This window comes from Geotrypetes seraphini, chromosome 7 (assembly GCF_902459505.1).
Source record: "Geotrypetes seraphini chromosome 7, aGeoSer1.1, whole genome shotgun sequence".
Classification (NCBI taxonomy): Eukaryota; Metazoa; Chordata; class Amphibia; order Gymnophiona; family Dermophiidae; genus Geotrypetes; species Geotrypetes seraphini.
In genome coordinates this window covers 124190313-124208822 of record NC_047090.1, presented here as the reverse complement: position 1 = coordinate 124208822, position 18510 = coordinate 124190313, and the positions used below count along the sequence as shown (strand labels likewise).

General features: G+C 40.4%; 1 protein-coding gene across 3 annotated transcripts in view; it reads right to left on the bottom strand.

The window, feature by feature from the left end:
- MIA2 (MIA SH3 domain ER export factor 2) overlaps positions 1–18510 on the bottom strand; it is a 194700-nt gene that overhangs the window by 33393 nt on the left and 142797 nt on the right. For 2 of the 3 annotated variants that reach the window (XM_033952217.1, XM_033952218.1), the window contains exons 21-24: positions 16737–16772; positions 14524–14591; positions 8283–8365; positions 8023–8151 (exon numbers count right to left, since the gene is read on the bottom strand). In XM_033952217.1, coding sequence (XP_033808108.1) covers positions 8023–8151; positions 8283–8365; positions 14524–14591; positions 16737–16772 — 316 coding nt within the window. Of the gene's footprint in view, positions 1–8022; positions 8152–8282; positions 8366–9736; positions 9891–14523; positions 14592–16736; positions 16773–18510 lie in introns of those variants that run through there. The other variant, XR_004540132.1, reaches the window with a different exon arrangement.

Genomic DNA, 18510 nt, shown 5'->3' with positions numbered 1-18510 from the left:
GCGGTACCGGGAGATGTTATCGGTTGCACCGGAGCCGAAGTCTGTACCGATTGGTGAAGAGACTTGGGCTCCGGTGCGAGGACAGGCATCGATACCGATGAGGCCGAGTGTACCGGTACCGAAGGAGTGGATGGGGACAATATAGACTGTTCCACAATCGGTACCGGTTGCCCAGTGGAGACCGACACCGGAGGGCTCGGTGTCAGGAGAGCTGGAAGGAGTTGTTTAAGCTGGTCCCTCAGCTGCACCTGCAAGATGGCCGCAATGCGATCATCGAGGGAGGGCACCGGTACCGCTTTTTTCTTCTGCGGTACCTGCGGTGCCGCTCTACGCCCCGGAGATGAGGAGCCCGATGTCGAGGGACTCACCTCAATAGGAGCGGAGCGCTTCCGCTGGCGTCTCACGGTCGGCAGGACTGGACTCTCTGCACTAGAGACCGGAGGACGTTCCAGCGGGGAAGGCTTCTTAGCCGGCTTACCTGGATGTTGCGACGCCGACGCGGTATCGCGTGGCGTCGATGAGGTGGGTGCCGACGAAACAGGTACCGAAACCGGTGCCGAAGACACGGGGTCGGACATGTCGGTGCCGAAAAGCAGTCTCTGTTGGATTTCTCGATTTTTGAGAGTTCGCTTTTTCAAAGTGGCACAGCGGGTGCAGGTGGCGGCCTGATGTTCCGGACCCAGACACTGAAGGCACCAGTTGTGTGGGTCTATAAGTGAAATAGGCCGTGCACACCGCTGGCACTTCTTGAACCCGGGCTGGGGGGGCATGAACGGAAAAACGGCTTCTGCCAAATCGAAGGCCGAGGCCTCAATGATGGCAGTAGGCCCCGCCGGGGCAAATCAAGAAAACTCGACAAAAAAATAAGATTTTTTTTTTTTTTTTTTTTACAAAAGAAAGAAAAAAGTAAGGGCAGAAAAAACCCGAAAAAGTTTACGCGAGCGGGAAGGCGAATGAAAAATACTTTCAACAGCCGTTGAAAATGCGACTTCTTAGCTCCGCGGAAACTAAGAAACTGAGGGACCGCGCGTCGGGGTCGGGCGGGAAGGCACTCGCGCATGCGCGGTGCGGTCTCTAGAACTTTCCAAGTTCTTAGAGTGCAATCACTCTAAAAGTGTCTGTACCGGGGCTCCGTCGGTGCCGTCACCCATCAGTCAAGAATATGCTGCCTGCTTGTCCTGGGATAAGGCTATGAATAGCAGGCAAAGAACTAACCTACAAAATGTGCATTATGTCTCCCCTCAATATTCACTGTTCTGCTAGATCAGGGAGAGAGCAAAGGAGGAGGATCAAGTAGACAGATGGAAAAAGCTGGGAAGGAAAAGCACACAGAACCACTGGTAAAAAGGATCAAGGTCTTCTACAGAGATGTGAAATAGGAGAAGCTGTAAAGGAGAGTAAGATAAAAAGCAAGAATAGAGGAAAACAGTTATAGGGAAGGATTGCAGAAGAAACAGGAAAAATCTAGAACAAAAAGGAAAGTGTGTTACTCAGAATTTTTCAGTTTGCAAAACAATACAGAGGGAAGGGGGTATGAAGATCACTCAGAACAGACAAGTTGAAAAATTTTAGGAGACATTTATCCTAGGAGGAAAGAAGACCAATAGCACCGGCAAGTGAGGGATCTATCTGAAGGTCTGTACTAAATGACACGAGAAAAACATTTGTCCACATCCCTGTGACCTCCGTCCCTGTCACCGCCCCATCCCCGCAACCACTGTCCCCGCGACTACTATTCCTGCAGCATCCATGCTAGCCTCAGTACTGCAATATTTAGCTTATTCCTTCCTCATAAATCAAAGTTCTGGCTGCTGAACTAGAGAAAGCGATGTTCAGCTGGCAGGGCTTTGTTTATAAATTTTTATAAACACAATTAATATACTACTTTATCCTAAATAAAATAAAATAAAATAAATAAATAAATAAATAAATAGAAATTTTTTTTTCTACCTTTGTTGTCTGGTTTCTGCTTCCCTCATCTTCTCATTCAATTCCTTCCATCTACTGTCTGTCTTCTCTCTGCGTCTTCCATTTGCTCTGTTACTGTGCCTCTCCCTTCACCCCCAATTGGTCTGGCACCCATCTTCTTCCCTCCGTTCCCCCATAGTCTGGCATCTCTGTCTTCTTCCCTTCCAGCATCTTCTCCCCACTCTCTCTTCCCCATTCCCTTCAGCATCTTCTCCCCACTCTGTCTTCCCCATTTCCCTTCAGTGTCTTCGCCCCCATTTCCCTTCAGCGTCTTCTTCCCACTCTGTCTTCCCCATTTCCTTTCAGCGTCTTCTCCCCACTCTGTCTTCCCCATTTCCCTTCAGCGTCTTCTCCCCATTATCTGTTCCCCACTTCCTTTCAGCATCTGTTCCTCTCCACCCCCTCCAGCGTCTGCTCCTTTCCTCCATCACCCTTTCCTCTCGCCACCTCACTACCCTTCGGCACCCCTCCCTCCTTCTTACCTACCCGAATCTATCTATCTATCTCCCTCCCTCCCCTTTACCTTCGCGGCGCGTTTTGAGTAACTTCTTCAGAAGTTGCGTCAGAGAAGAAGCTTCCACTCACACACGCACGCTACTGCTTGCAGGCTCCGACGGCTTTGTGAAGAAGTAACTCAAAATGCGCCGCAAAGGTAAGGGGGAGGGAGGGAGTTAGATAGATAGATTCAGGTAGGTAGGAAGGAGGGAGGGGGCTGTGCACGATTGGTGACCGCGCACATTCCCTCCCTTAACTGCGGGGATGAGGCCATTCACTGCTCCATGGGGCGGTGGATGGCCTTGTCTCTGTACCCATAGTGAGCACTTTTTCCTCCCTCACCGTTTCGGCGGATTACCCATGGCTAGCCGCGGGTAACAGCCACTAAGTCATTCTCTAGTCTGTACCAAAGACCTACATGGATATTTGACATTACTGCTGTAATGGATCTTGCCTGACTTTTTTTTCTAGGATACATGGCTACAGATGTTCACTTCCAACATACTGTTGCTGCTTTGCAGCATATTACAGACAAAGTCATGGAACTGTTAATATAAGAGGCACTTCCATCCCTGAAAATAATTGGAACTAGAAGACAAGACATGTTTTCAATTATTGCCCCTCTTTTGTGGAACTCTATGCCACAGTACATAAGAGACAAAGGACCTCTTTTCTTTTAAAAGAGCTTTAAAAACCTATCTTTTTAAGGATGCTTTTAATATATGACCCCCAGACATAGAAGTTTATTTGTCCCTAGGCTTGACATCCTACAATTTTTTCTTTTTCTTTTTTTTCTTCTTTTACCCTTCCCGAGTAATTTTCCCTTTGATGTATTTTTTCTTCTACAAACATATTGTAACTTCCCCCCCAATCCTCACGATTCATGTATGTCTACCCAGTATGTTTTATTTAAAGTCATTGTATTTGTCTTTCTATTTTATTTTAATTGTACATCGCTTAGATATTCAATAAGCGATTTATCAAGCACTAATAAAACTTGAAACACTTCTATCAGAACTCTAAGAAAACTTCCCTACATGATATGCTTTTATCAGAAGTTCTTTTCCCTGACATGATTGAGACATTTAAGTACATCACGGGACGGATTGAGGTGGAAGATGATATCTTTCTCCTGAAGGGACCCTCGACCACAAGAGGTCATCCGCTCAAACTCAGGGGAGGGAAGTTTCATGGAGATGCCAGGAAGTACTTCTTCACGGAGAGAGTGATTGAGCATTGGAACAAGCTTCCAATGCAGGTGATAGAGGCACACAGCGTCCCAGACTTCAAGAATAAATGGGATACCTATGTAGGATCCCTACGAGGGTCAGCCAAAGGATAGGATCACTAGGGTATAGACTTGAAAGAGCGGGGCAGTAGAATGGCATTCTTACAAATCTACTTAAATGGGACATTAGACTTAAAAGGGAGGGTCGATGGTGTGGGCAGACTTGATGGGCTGTAGCCCTTATCTGCCGTCATCTTTCTATGTTTCTATGAACAAGTCTATTTTCTCATACATGTTTGCAAAGTTCTCTAGTAAAAATTAAATATTTCTTCATTCCAAGCACAGAGAAAAAAAATTCTTTAAAAACATATTTTCAGATTATATGTAATATATATATATTTTTTTTTAAATCTTTATTCATTTTATATTTTACATCAAGTGCACAGAAAATATCAACAATTAAATTAATACATCACTTGAAATTCCACAAATTTTCTCCTTAAATAAGATTTATCCCCATCCCTCCCACCATACTAATATCAAATAATATATATAGTATAATATAATAAATTCTGTCCTTCCCTTCATATCAAATAATGAAAATCAAAAACCCACACCCCATCCCATACATTCATTTATGTTAAACAGGGAAAAATGATATCTATTCATTACAATAATTTATTAATGGTCCCCACACATCTTTAAATTTATTAAAATATCCTTTTTGAACAACTAACACTCTTTCCTTCTTTCCATTTTAAATAAGTGACATACTGAACTCCACCAAAAACTATAATTCAGTCTTTTCCAATCTTTCCAATTATACGTTATTTGTTGAATGGTAACTAAAAACTGTTCTCAACAAAACGGTTATTTAAATATATTTTGATATATACAATATAAGGCAGCATACTGATCAATCATATTTGTAAATCAAGAAGCCAAAATATTTTGCAACAGTGGTTTGCTTTCCAGCTCAGTGGCAGGACGTTACCCATGAAGGGGGAAATTCTATAATTGGCCAAAATCTTAAGAGTTATATGGAGCATACCAAGACCCAGATTAATGAGATAATCTGAGTTGTTTTCCTACAGTGATTCATAGGTATTATTTCTGTGCTAGATGTCTGCAGGAAGCATTTCAGAATTACCATTCTGAAAGTAGTGCTTCAAAATAATTAAGCTCTGCTACATAAACAGATTCCAAGTAATGAAAGTTCCATGCAAAAACTGAAATCTGCAGGTGGTTTGCATATAGCTGCTCAGACAGATCAGGGCAGCACAATTATCTGCTTAACAATTTTTTATTACACCAGAACAAGAAAAATCAGAATGTAAGTTAGTGATATCAGACTGCAGAAAAGCACAAACATTTTGATCTGAGGACTACATTGGGAGCAATGTCTGTAGTGAGGAGCCAGTGGGGATCTAAGAAACAGTAGTGGTTAGTCCCCACTCCAGTCCTCTTCCAGACATACTCAGCATCCTCCCTCCCTCCCCTTGCCAAACCACAACCCTCCTTCCTAACCCCAAGTATTTTCTTCAGCCAGATCCTAGCTTCCTTCCTCCCTCCGTTCCTATAAGTCATCTGCATGCCAAGCAGCTGGTTCACTTCTCTATCTCCTGCATGGAACCATGGCCTGCTCCTCCTTTAGCTGCACAAGCGAGTGGCTCGTTCCCTCTTTCCCCATGTAGCAACTGACTCATTTTTGTCACACAGAAAAGTGGTGTACTCCCCTCCTTCAGCCATGCAGGGGCCATGGCTAGCTCATCTTCTGCAATGGTGAAATTATCACTGAACACTCAAAACATCCAATTTGATGATGTGAAAAAAATCTTACACATCAAAAGTGAATATTACACATTACTCTATCTGAATTGATATCCCCTTTATGACCTCCTTTTCTCTTTCCTTTATAAAACTGGAGTTCTGTTTTTAATCACTGGCTTTTATAAGTTTTGTATACCGCTTTGACTTTCTGCAAGAAGGGTATTACCATATTTTCCTGCATATAGGCCGCAGAAAATAATAATAATAATAATTTATTCTTGTATACCGCCATACCCAAGAAGTTCTAGGCGGTTTACATCCGTTAATTAAGATCCGTGATGACACACGGATTTACAAAATTTTGACAAAGTTACAAGCAACGAAGAAGGGAGCGTGGGAACGCTTTAACAGAGTTTTATCAAAAGTACAAGCAGCATCGAAGGTAGGGATGGAAAGTAAGAGAAAACGAGAGAGAGACCAAGTAGGGGGAGGGGAGGAAGGGGGAGAGCAATAGAAGCGGGGTTTCAAGTTTCAAGTTTATTTTTAACTTGTTGAATCGCTTAATTTAAATTGCTAAGCGATTTACAGATAAAAAATAGGTACAACAGATTAATTATAAAAGAATACATAAATTTAACACATTATCATACAGAATAATAAATAAAGTCATACAAACTAACAGACACATGGGGAAAGAAAGGGTAGAACTACAATCGTATAAATTAAAGAAAACATAAATGGAAAAATACATCAGGTAAGGGAAATCACAGGGAAATAAAAAGATAAAAAAGAAAAATTTTAATAAAAATCCTTAATTAAGTTCACACATCAAACGCATCTTTAAAAAGGAAACTCTTTAAGCTGCTTTTAAACTGTTTCAGATCATTTTCTACTCTAAGATACTGGGGCAAACTGTTCCATAATTGTGGGGCTATAACAGAGAAGATGACAGTGCGACGAGTTCCAATGACTTTTAGTGATGGAACTGTTAGAAGTTTTTGATCAGTGGATCTTAAAGAGCGTGAAGTACTATATGGAATGAGTAATCTATTGATGAATTGGGGTTCATTTGTAAGCAATGTTTTAAAAACTAAAAGTAAGATTTTAAAAGTAATGCGATGTGTAATAGGGAGCCAATGTAATTCGATCAAGAGTGGTGTAACATGGTCAAATTTTTTGCGGTTGTGTATTAATTTGATTGCCGTATTCTGAACTATCTGAAGACGTTTTTTCTCTTTTTGGGTAATATTTATTAATAGAGAGTTACAGTAGTCAAGTTTTGCAATAATTAATGAGTGAATCAGTATGTTTAGTGATTTTGGCTCTAAAAATTTGGCAATTGATCGGATCATACGCAATTTGAAGAAACATGTTCTGACAGTATTCGTAATGTGTTCATGGAAGGATAACCTATCATCTATTGTATCTCCTAATATTTTTAGGGTGAGAGTGGGAAGGGGTAGTTGCAGGTGGAAAGGGGTTAAAGGACCTGTTCGCAGAAAAGGTGCGTTTTGAGTAGTTTTCTGAAGCTAAGGTAGGTAGGGGCTTCGAGTAGGCGGTCGAAAAGGGCGACCTATGTTCAAAAAACGGAAGATAAGCTTCCCTATGGTAATAGCCGCGGCTTATCTTCTGGTACTTCCCCTGTCTTTTTCAATCACCTTCCCCACCCCTGTACCTTTTTCAAAACCCTCTCGCTGAAGGCAGACAGCATGTGGCTCGGGTCTCCAGTGGTGTAGGGTAGCCACAATCTCCTCGGCATCCGGCCTGCCCCCGCACCGCCCACTGAATGGCTAAAGTCAGCTCTCGCGGGCCTCGCAAGAACTGACGTCAACCACTCAGCAAGCGAGGAGATCACGGCTGCCCTGCATCGCTAGAGCCCGAGCCGCGCACCATCCACTTTAACAAGGGGGTTTTGAAAAAGGTACAGGGGGAGGGGGAATGACTGAAAAAGATACCAGGGATGAGGGGGATGATTAAAAATTGCTGCATAGACCACCCCTTACACAGGTTTGTAAAGCCCATGTATAGGCCACAGCCTATATATGGGGAAATATAGTATATGTATTAAAATGAAATAAACAAACATTTCAGGCCTTTAAATAGGATGTTGCCAGGATAGCCATGAAATACCATCAATAGGCTGAAAATAATGCAAACTTAATTTATACTCTAAGCAAGGCTGGTAGGCCAGTTGGGCCATAGTTTACCAACTCCTGTCGTACGGTGTCAACTAATATAAGTGCCACAGAACTCATCCGTCATGTTATGCCATTTCCTCATCAAAACCAAGTACAAAATGAGTACATAGGGGTAAGCAACTGTGTTCTGGAAATGAAAAGTCTAGTATACTATCTCTCCCATGTGTTTGTACAGTGCTGCATTCATCTTTGTGGCACTACAGAAATAAGTCCTGGTTGTATCAGTATTCTAGTTTTTGAATAGTGAACACATCACCAGAGGAACACTCTTTATGATTAAAGGATGATCTCAGAAACAGAAATAAGTGAAAATAATAAGAAGTACCAGACACTAAACATGTTTTCCAACATTATAAAACCTACCTTGCTCCCCTACTCCTGGAAGCCCAGGTGATAGCCTCAGGGGACCTTCCAGCAGAGTTGGAGGAGAAAGAAAAGCCCTAGTCTCGGAGGAAGGTCGTCCTAATGGAGAAGGACCACGGGGGGAGTTCTCTGCAATTATTTCACAAAACAGAAATATTCATGTTCACAGAGGTACAGCTATCAAAGAGCTTTGCAATTATCTCATGATAATTTACAGACTGAATTTTTCAGGTCAGTTAAATTTTTTAAAGCAACCATACCTCTACCAAATGCTGCATTGGAAACATCAAAAGCATAAGGATCTTTTTCTAAAAGCTCAAGTTTAAACTCTGCTTCCGTTAATCTGAAACACAGGAAACAAATATTTCAGAATAAACTTACTAGTAGAGCAATCTATTCAGAATAGAAATGTATTTTATGTCTGGCTCTTTTTTAGAAAACTGCTTCTGATATTTATGTATAACAATTCTTCATAATTATTCAAGAAATAATATTTTAAAATGGTTGCATACATCATGTATTATACTATTTGTTATCTCCCAATTTCTTCATGCATTTTTTCTGCTTTTCTCCTCACTTCAAGATTTCCAAGAAAATCTGCATCTCTAAATCAGAAGTTTATTGTAAAGTATCTCAACTGAGTTAATTCTCTGAAAGTTCCACTTCTTAGTAAATTTAAAAAGTTCCAGGCTTAGGGGTATGGACCTGAGATTGGGGGGGTGGAGGGTGTTGCTGATACAGCTGTATCATCAGAAAAGCATGGCATATAAAGGAACAATATGTACTATGTTTGTATTCACTTACTGTCGGACTCTCTAAATGGCGCTGATATCAGATCGTGTGTCAATCATACAACGGGGCCTTATACAGAGTCACGCCTCCAGAAAAGAAAGGCGCAGGAAATGCAGGCCAGGGTTTTCCAGGCCTATATTTCAGGTGCCTATCTTTGTCATGAATCATGCCTACTAAGTAGGCACTTTAGGTCGCTTAATACCATTTCCAACGTTAGCCACACCCACAGTGATGTTAGGTGGTCTAAAGCACCTATGGAAGCGCAATTACAGCACTTTTTATTTAGGCGCTGGTAGGCACTTTAATGTTGCAGTTTTTGGTCATTTAAAACGGTGTTTCTTAATTAACTTAGGCGCCATTTCTAGGAATTTCCCCCTTATTGACTAGTTAATAAAGTTAGAAATGCATTAAAAAAGTTCCAAATGTGCTTTTTAATTTCGCTTATATAAAAGATGAAGTAAAGGAAACTATAAATAAAACCTATTTCTAAGTTCATATACTCATATGAACTACTGGTACCTTTATAATATTAAAATTTCAAATTTATATTGCGATGCTTTCTAAAATAAAATATAGACAATCTCTCTCCTCTGCTTTATTCTTTTATTAACATACAAAAACAGAGAATATGATAGCAAAGATCGCAAAGCCCGACTGATCTGTCCAGCTTGCTTCCCTTAGTGGTACCACAGGTACAGTTATATAACATACGTGTTGCTATACTGCGACAGACCAAAGATTCATCAAGCCCAGTATTGTCTTTCCAAAAGAGGCCAATCCAAGTCACAAGTAACTAGCAAGATCCCAAAAGAAGCTGATCTCATTTCTTTGCAACTAAAAATATTCTTTACTTATCTAATGCTTTCTTAAACTCTTCTACAGAACCATTGAATATGTCAACTGATAAGGACTATATACCCACCCAATTTCCCATCCATCTCCTCCACTGGAAGGCTGCTGCATGCATCCACCACCTTGTTTTTTCTAATGTTACTCCTGATTCTGTTCCCTTTGAACCTCATTTCTTCAGCTTTTAGTTTAGTTTAATTCTATTTCTTGATATACTGCTCTTCAAGCTAAAAGCAAAACAAAGCTGTTTACAATAACAAAACGTCATAGAAGAGAATAGAAGTTACAATATTGGAACACTACAAGGATTAAAAAAATAAATAAATAAATCAGAAGGCGCATAGAAAGAAAAGATCTCATCAGCTATAGTTCATAATTTCCTTAACACTGAAAAATGCTTGCTTTATCTGTACCTTTTATACCTTTGAAGAATTGACATGTGTCTGCTATATCCCAATCTTTCCTCTCCTTAAGGTCTCATACCATTTTGGTAGCCGTACTCTGGACTATCTTCACTACATCTTTTTCAAAGTATAGCCTCTAGTCTTGGGCAAAATACTTTAAGTGAACTCTATAACTGGTTCAGAGGTGTGATCATTTCTCTACTCTTGTTTAATAACCTTACATTTAAAATATGAAAACCAGACCCTAAAATGTTCATGTGGATCGTAGATTCTTAGATCAATGCTAGTTTGATATCTGTATCTCTAGTAAGTTTGCTGCCTTTGCCTTTTTTTACTGTCTGTACTAGATCCCTAATTCCCTGACTGCCACATCTAGGTCACAGCAATTGTGAATATTAGGGGAGGGGTTCAGTTTTTAAGACTTGAGGCAAATTACTATAAATGAGTAGTGAGAGTCTCTCACCAATATTAACATTAGCTCTCTTATTCTACAATTGTACCACATAATATTCAAAGTGATTTAACAGGTCAATTGGCTACCTAAGCCCCGATATTCAGCAGCACTTAACTAGAAAGTGCCGCTGAATATCACCACAGACTGTCCTTGTACTGTCTGGATAGTGCCAGTGTAGTTCACAGGTGGAGCCAGGACTTAAGTGGTTAGTGATCATATTTCAGACCATTAATCCAGTTAAGCAGATAAAATCAGGATAGCAGAAAAGCTATTCTAACTTTAGTTGTAAAGCTAACTGGACACAAGTCTGAATACTGACCTGACCTGCAATAAGCAGGAGCAAGTGGGCATTGCTCCTGCCTATGTAACCCCCACCCCATACCACCAAAGACATTCCAGGTAGGCCCATGGTGGGGGAGGTTATAGGGGTGGAGGGACTCGAGCCCTGATTTTTGAGTGGGGGAAGGGGAGCTCAGAGAAGCAGAAGCACCTGCACATGCTTATGCAAGTCCCAGCTGAATATCGGCTTGGACCCACATAAAACTCCACTGCCAGTGCAGTTGCAATTAGCCCCAGATATTCCGTGCTGGTGTCCAGATATGGCTCTGGTACTCAAGGCTAGATTCTATAAATGGCGCCTAACTCAGTAGGTACCTAGAAAACCAGCACCTACCGCAAGTCAATCAAGTTAGGCGCTGTTTGTAGAATCACATATAGATTGACCTAGGCACAGTTGGGCATGTACATCTTAGGCGCTAGTATATTAATCTAAGTTTTCTTGACCTAATTATGGGTCTTTGCTTAATGAGTGGTTGATTGTTTGTATGTTCACTTGGGGGATGTACTTCATTCTTTATAAGCAGTTCACTCATTAAGCTACAGGGATAACATATTTGGATCTGAATAAAATAACTGGCAAAAACAAATTCTTATGCAATTGTCCTAGAAGTGCAATCAATAAGATTTGATATGGTACTTATAGTTTACGTGAGCTTCAAAAACAGTGGATAGACTAATGATAAAACATATCTGGCTTCCATGTCTTCTATTCCTTACAGAGCTAACATTGCACACTATAAACAGTCTGGGGGTAATTCTATAAGGAGCAGCCAAGAATGATTGTAAATGGCAATATTTTAGTCATTTATCCTACATTGCTCCTTGTGAACCTGGGCAAGTCACTTAAGCTCCCATTGCCCCAGCTACATTAGATAGAGTGTGAGTGAGCCCATGGGGACAAATAGGGAAAATACTTGAGTGCCTGAATGTAAAACACTAGACTATAAGTGGTATATAAATACTAAAAAGTACAGTAATACACTGGCACCTAAGTCAATCTATGCCCAAACTCTGCCCCACATCCAGTCCTAACCATGCCTACTTGCTGGTAGGCACCTTGGTGTAGACGCCTACTTTGAAGTGGTAGGCATCTACCAAGTTTGGTGCCTATCAACTAATTTAAATTTTTTAAAATTAATTTTAATGGCGCTTTCAATCATCAGCACCAATTAAAAAAATTACAACTATGTAAAAATATTGAGCAATTCAGGCAATTTCTTAAAACTCATCTGTTTGTGCATGAGTTCTACCGTTGAGTTATTGATAATACTGCAGAAGAGAGGGATGATGTGTGATACTGTTTTTGTGTTTATCTGTTGGTGAATTATATATGTTCAGCTGTAACCTGCTAAGGTGGGAAATAAATTTTTAAATTAAAATAAATAAATAAGTTATTTGCCCAAATCGGCTAGGCACACCAATTTAGGCACCTAACTGTAGGGATCTTTTAGAGAATCAGGGTGTAAATGTCCAGAGCTAATTGCTGACCACTGCAGATTGAATATATGTATCGATTGGTTAGTCCCTAAATGTAAATATCATTTCTACACTAAGATTATAGAATATTGGACTTGTGTGTATGAATGTAACATCCATGTGTATAACTGCGCTATGAATACTCAGCAGAATTTTGGAAATTGCATGCACAGAGAGCACACAAATAACTACAAGAGGCCATTCACAGAGCAGGTCCTACACTTACATGTATAACTTATAGAATACTACATTTATGCACTCACATGTAGGTCTACCTTTTACACATATGAAGTTAAAGAGGAGTGGCCTGAGAGCAGGATTATGGGCCCCTCCATAGTGTCTGCCTGGGCCCCATCATGTCTACCACCAGCCCTGACATTAGGGTGGGAAAGTGCATTTTTATCCTATCCTAATTATTGCTCCTTTCTCCCTCCACCCCTTCCATGCTGATTTCCAGTACTCTCCCTCTCTTCCCTTCAGCCTGGATGGTAAGAGGTGAGCAGCGCTTTCTCTGGACTTTACTCTTGCATTGCACTTATTTTACCATCCCCAAGAAACTTTTGCATCCTGGGCATCCACCCCTCTCACCTCCCCCTAATTATTGCCAGTGAAATAATAAAGCCAAAATGGTGCACAAATGCTTATTTATGCTCCATTTTGAAATCTGGGATGCCATTATAGAATTTGCACTCAGTATTCAGCATTTTTCCCCAAATTTGGGCACAAACTTTATAGAATTACCCCCTTGTAGTGCAATTATGGAGAAGAGGTACTGTGAGAAATTTCAAAATATACAACAAACACAGTTCTTATAAAGAGGGAAGGAGGAAAAATGTCCAGGGGTAAAAAAAAAAAAAAAATACATGGAGAACTGCTCTTTTGAACTTTTGTTTAAACTTTGCTTTTGCTTTCGTGACTCTTTACTATTCCCCCTTGCTTCTCTATTTCCCCTCTTCTCCCTCCCGCCTGTTTCCTTCTTTCTCCATCTGCTTCTTTTTGTCAGTCCAGCCTCTCTGGTCTCTCCTTTTCTGGGTGGCAGAATGGTAAGCTGCAGCCCTAGACTAGCTAAAACTATGGTGTCTTTTTTTGGGCTAGGGTTGTAACAAGGGCCAAATGTTAGACTCATGAGACTTTTCCATTTTTTGTAGTATCACAGCTAAACCTTTTCTTTTCAACTGTTACTGCTTACAATTCTTTAACCTTTTTCTTTAATATAAAAATATTTCTTGTTCTATAAGGATTCTCTTCCTCAGTCCTATTTCTGTTTTAAAAACATACTTGTAGGCATACTTCATAATACAAAAAGTCCATAAGCCAGTATTAAGATGCACTTGGGAAAATTCACTGCTTATTGCTAGGATAAGCAGCATAAAATCTGTTTTACTCCTTGGGATCTCTTCATACTTGTGACCTAGGTTGCCACTGTTGGAAACAGCATACTGGGCTTGATGGATCTTCAGCCTGTCTCAGTATGACAACTCTTATGTTCTTATGTAAATTAAGCACTGCAATCATTATAACTTGAAAATTCTCTGCTATGTCTTTCTAGAGCTTGTTTTAGATGGCATGATTCCATATTTCCAGAAAAATCCAAAGGGACAACACAACACAACACAACTGCATTACTGCTCCAAAACTAAAGGGGAAAAAATAAAGAGAGAAATATACAATTCCTTGCAATAGAGTCTTGGTTAACTAACCTTCCAGATTAACCAGTAGTCAGTTCACGAGGCTCTGTCCACTCTGTCCCCCTACACCTCCCTCAAAGTGCCTCCTGCCCTGTTCACTCTTCCAAACAGAAGCAGATTCCCTGCTCCCGAACTCCCTGACCAAATGCCTCCCCACTTATCTGCTAAACCATAGACCAGTGGCATAACTATGGGGAGGGAGCCCTCAGGGGCTTGGGTCCCCTCACTTTGGTTTCCAGCTCTCTCATATTGTGGCACTAGGTGTCTTCTGTTATAGCTGGTGGGGAACCCCAAGACCTGCCAGCCACAAAGGTTCTCCACCAGCATTTTATCTGGCAGTGACATTTTCTATGGGTAGTCCACCCCTACCCTCACACATGTATGCAAACTGTACATGTGTAGGACAGGTACCCTCCACTCCACACCCCCATATGCTCAGTTTTACAAAACATTTCTCATACATGGTATTTTCAACTTAAGGACACTGGTCAGTACTTACTTTTGCCTGTTGTGTGTATTTTCTTTTCTAAAATCATTGAGTTGTCTTTCAGCTGCTCGTGCTGCAAGCTTTAAAACCAAACCAAATGCTGTTCAGTAACGTTCCATTCAGCATGTATTTTCAAATGCTCTTAGAATATTCCAGTGGAACAATACAAGCACACCAACTCCTACATCATACAAAATTCTGACAATTCACATGGAAAGTTTGGCAAGTCTAAGTTACAGAATATCAGTCCAACTTCAATTAGCAATAAGGCAGCTAAAAATTCTGGTCTCAACCTCTGGTATCCACTATAAAAAAAAATTCGAGCCCAGTGGAAAAAAACATGTCGAAGACATCTTGTAGTAATTGTCAGCTGAAACATTCTCTAGGATCAGTGTGGCACAGTGGTTAAAGCTACAGCCTCAGCACCCTGAGCTTGTGAGTTCAACCCCCCACTGCTCCTTGTGACCCTAGGCAAGTCACTTAATCCCCCCATTGCCCCAGGTATGTTAGATAGATTGTGAGCCCGCCCGGACAGAAAAGGTAAAACTGCTTGAGTACCTGAATAAACGCATGTAAACCATTCTGAGCTCCCTTGGGAGAACGGTATAAAAACACGAAACAAAAAAAACAGTGTGTCCCATCCAAGAGAATGAAGAAATTTTTTTTAAAAACACGAGAACAATCCCTTCTACCCTAAATCGTACTGTTGGAATTTTAATTGTGAGAGCTATTTCAGTACATTCAGCTGCTAAGTTATTATCTTAAGAAACCTACCAAAAATATCCAGCAATTTAACTCAAAAAGTTTATTTTTATAAAAACCTAAATCAAGCTATGCTGAGTCAGACCAAGGTCCATCAAGTCCAGCAGCCCATCTCTGACGGTGGTCAGTCCAGTTCACAGGTACTCGATAAAACCAGAAAAGTAGATCTACTTCTCATAGCTGCTCCTTGTGACCCTGGGCAGGTCACTTATTCTCCCACTGCCCCAGGTACATTAGATAGAGTGTAGGCCCACCAAGACAGATAGAGAAAAATGCTTGAGTACCTGAATGTAAATCACTTAGGTTGTAAGTGGTATATAAATACTAAAAATAAATAATAAAATGGCTCATTCCCGGACACTAACACTGACTCTCTGACTGAAACGTCGGTTTCTACCTGATAAAGACTGCGGAAACCCTGAGAGAATATCTAACCCAGCTCCACGGGGAAAACATCTTTAAACCTATCAGAGACATTTCTATTCTATGGACTTTCCGAACAAAATTAAAATTTTTGACTGACTTTCCCGCCAAAATTCAAATTGGTGGACTGCTCTGTTCCCAATCAGGTCAGTGAACCCACTATTTCCAAAGTCACACTGCAGACTTCAGAGCATACCCTGAAGAAAGCCACAGCATGATGGCTGAAACATCAGTTTCTACCTGACAAAGACGCAGCGAGACTTGGAAACCTGCCGCAAGCATAATGCCATTTATGGAAACCCTGAGAGAACACTAAAACAATGATTTTATAATCTTCTATCCTAACTCCTCTCCAAACTGAAGAGCTCTATTTAGCCTCTCTTCCTAAGGAAAGTGTTCTATCCCTTTTATCACTTTTTGTTGCCCTTAACAGAACTAGAAAAGGTTCAGAGATATCCTTTTTGAGATGAGGCAACCAGAACTGCACATAATAACCAAGCAGTACTTATACCATGGATCTATATAGAAAAATGATACTCTGCTTTGTAATCTATCCCTTTCAGAATAATCCCTAACATTCTATAGTATTTGCTTTTAAGGAGGCTGACTTACACAGCTCAACATTTCATCATATTGTCCACAATGGCTCCAATATTTTTTTCTTAGGTACTCAGAAACCAGCATTTTGTACCGGTAGCTGCAATAATTTTTCCCCATTTCAATTTATATTTCTCCAATTAAATTGTTCCCAAAATTTAGATATCCAATCTTCACATCTGACAAGATCCTTCTGCAAATGTTCACGATCCTCTGCCATTTTAACAGCTGAATAATTTTTGTCACCTCCAAATCTAATTTAATAAACCTTGCCTTTTTGCTTTTGCTGAACCCGTGCTGCCTCATTCCCATTAAACCATGTCTATCTACACGGTCTCTTCTGAATATGTCATCTAGATCCTAAAACTGATTTGTATTTACATTACTAAAATTAAGCCATCATTTTCATATAAGCAAGAGAACAAATTGATACTAAAACTTACCCAGTTATCATGAGCTTTCTTCTCATGTGATGTAATCTGTTAAAGAGAAATATATTCATTAGCATACCAACTCAATAATTACTACCTTATGATCAGGAATTTTAGGCCCCTTAATCAACTGTAGAAACTCTAAACTTTAGTTGAATAACGCTCAGTCCTCGAGAGCTGGAGCCAGGTCAGGTTTTCAGGATATCCACAATGAATATGTATGAGATGGATTTGCATGCACTGCCTCCTAGAGATGCAAATCTATCTCATGCATATTTATTGTGGATATCCTGAAAACCTGACCTGCCTGTGGCTCTCTAGGACTGGAATTGCCCACCCCTGATCTAGCCCATTATGCTTCTAACAGTGGCCAATCCAGATCACAAGATCCTGGCAGAATCCCAAATGGTAGCAAAATCCAATGCTACTAATCAAAAAGTAGTAGCTCTCCCATGTCTGTTTTAATAGCAGATTATGGACTGTTCCTCCAGGAACTTGTCCAAACCTTTTTTAAGCCTATATATCTGCTATATACTTATATAATTTTTGTTACCACATTCTCTGGCAATAAGATCCAGAGCTTAACTATTCGTTGAAAAGCTCGAGGAAACAAACTTGAATTGATGGCAATCTGAGCTGTTTACAATGTGAGAACTTGATCAACCTAAGCTGGGAAAAATGAACTCCCCATGTGTGAATGGTTGCAGCCACTACCACAAGGCACTTCGTGAAGACAAGAGAAGCAGAGGAAAGACCAAAAGGTAAAATCTTGTATTGGAAGCATCAAGACCCTATTGGAAGTGAAGGAATTTCCTCTGTGTACGTAGGATGGAAATGTGAGTGTATGCTTCTTTTAGGTCTAGAAAGCAAAGCCAATTGCCCTTTTTCTAGGAGAGGTAGGAGGGTTCCCAGAGAGATCATGTAAAATTTCTTCGTCAAGTATTTGTTTAGGCCTCGGAGGTCTAGAATAGGTCGAAAGACTTTTTTGATAAAAGGAAATACTGATAGAACCCCAAGCCTCTTTCCTGCTGGAGAAACACAAAGGGTGAAAGAGAGTGTTCTGATGGGTGGTTTGTTGAACCAACATAGTTCATAGCCCTGAGTGATGACTCAAAGCACCCACTGGTCTGTTATGATAAGAGACCAAGTTGGTGAAAAAAAGAACAATCTGCCTCTGATAGGGAGTCAAAAGGACAACTGTGTTTTGACTGAGACTAAGTCTGTGACTTCTACACTTTTAGCTGCTTTGCAACTCTGGAGGATGAGAGGAAGATGACTAGCTTACTGTTATAATAATATGCATGTCTGGTTGTAGAATAATACCTTCTGTAAAATGTAGAGGCTTGAGGTTTAGATAAAGTTATCATGGTGTCTGTGTGGTTTTTAATTCAGTCAGCTACCTCTTCAATCTTACGTCCAAAGAGATCACACCCTTACAAGGAACATCTGAAAGGCACTCCTGGACTGAGTTTCTAAATCAGAGATTGAGGCAAGATAGCGATGTATTGCCACTGCCGATGTTCAAGGGGAAACTTCAAATGCATCAAAAATGCCTCTAGCCAGAACTTCCTTATAGTGAATAATGTGCTACATAACAGTTGGAATTCTTTCGGCTTCCCTTGAGGGAGGAATTAAATTCTTTGAAAGCTGGAAGTTGTTTAATTAAGAACTTTAAATAAATGTTAGTATAAAACTAGTTATTTAAGATTCTATTTGTTAGCATAGATCAAGGGTACCGAAAAGGTCGATCGCAATCGACCAGTAGATCGCAAGGGCAACGCGAGTC